This window comes from Carlito syrichta, unplaced genomic scaffold, assembly GCF_000164805.1.
Source record: "Carlito syrichta isolate Samal-C Ts95f unplaced genomic scaffold, Tarsius_syrichta-2.0.1 Scaffold120461, whole genome shotgun sequence".
NCBI lineage: Eukaryota > Metazoa > Chordata > Mammalia > Primates > Tarsiidae > Carlito > Carlito syrichta.
Window position 1 is genome coordinate 11,218 of NW_007064557.1, and position 1,038 is coordinate 12,255.

The 1,038-nt window shown below is 59.2% G+C and overlaps 1 protein-coding gene across 1 annotated transcript in view; it reads right to left on the bottom strand.

The window, feature by feature from the left end:
• Window positions 1-1,038, bottom strand: part of LOC103249381 (ras-related protein Rab-1B) — a 7,647-nt gene that overhangs the window by 6,323 nt on the left and 286 nt on the right. Inside the window, exon 2 of the mRNA XM_008048009.1 lies at window positions 460-512. Coding sequence (XP_008046200.1) covers window positions 460-512 — 53 coding nt within the window. The remainder of the gene's footprint in view (window positions 1-459; window positions 513-1,038) is intronic.

Genomic DNA, 1,038 nt, shown 5'->3' on the forward strand with positions numbered 1-1,038 from the left:
CCCAGCAGGTTGAGGCTGTGGTGGCCAGGAGCGTGCCACTGCACTCCAGTCTGGGCGACAGAGTGAGACTCCAACTCGAAAAAAAAAATATTTACTGACTTCCTACTTGTGACTGGCCCTGTGCAAAGCACTTCAGATACATCATCTTTTAATCTTCAAAACAGTCCAATGAAGTCAGTGCTGTTGTCCCCAACTAATGGGGAAACCAGAGGTGAGAGAAGGGAAGTGACTAAGTTACACAGCTGATGACTTTAAGACTCAAACCGGGTCAGATGCCAAGGTCTCTGCGAGAGCCTGTGGTTCCTTCTCTGTTCCCCTTCTAATCCAGCTCAGAGCTTCCCCAAGGAAGCCCGAGGCCTGGATATGGAGGAGAAAAAGGAAGTGGCAGACAAGGAGGAGGAAGATAACTGATACTTGGGGAACATTAGAAGCCCAGGGCAGTAGACGTGGGCCACCTACCCGCAGCGGGAGTGACCAAGAAGTGAGGAGAGTTTGAAGACCAGAGAATCCCACTGGAAGGGGGGACGCAAATTCCACAGTCATCTAAACTTCACCGGCAGTGTGACAGCAAGGGGAAGGGGTGTGACGGTGGCGCTGGGGACCTGGGCAGAACTGGGGAGAGGGCGGGGAGGGACGGATCGCTGGAAGCGACAGGACAGCGCGACCCAGGCAGGGAGCGGGGAGCGGGGAGCAGCCCCAGGGAGGCGAGGGCCTGCGAGAGCAGCCGGCGCTTCGGGCCTCCCGCGTCTGGCCAGTCTCAGGGTTCGGGCTCCAGGAGAAAGGGGAGGGGTTCACTGCCCGACCTAAAGGGCCCGAGCCTGAATCCAGAAACTATCGTGATGGGCTCCAAAACGCCGGGACCGTTGTCAAGCAGCAGGTGGGGAAACTGAGGCCTGGAGTGACCTGGGCTGGGGTCATCTGAACGAGAAGGCCGGTCAGGGGCAGTGTCTAAGCTCCAAGTGCTGCCCCTCGGGGTTGCCGTGTCTGGGCCCCGGGTGCCAGGACTCGGGGTGTCGAGCCGGGGTCCCGGGGTCCCGG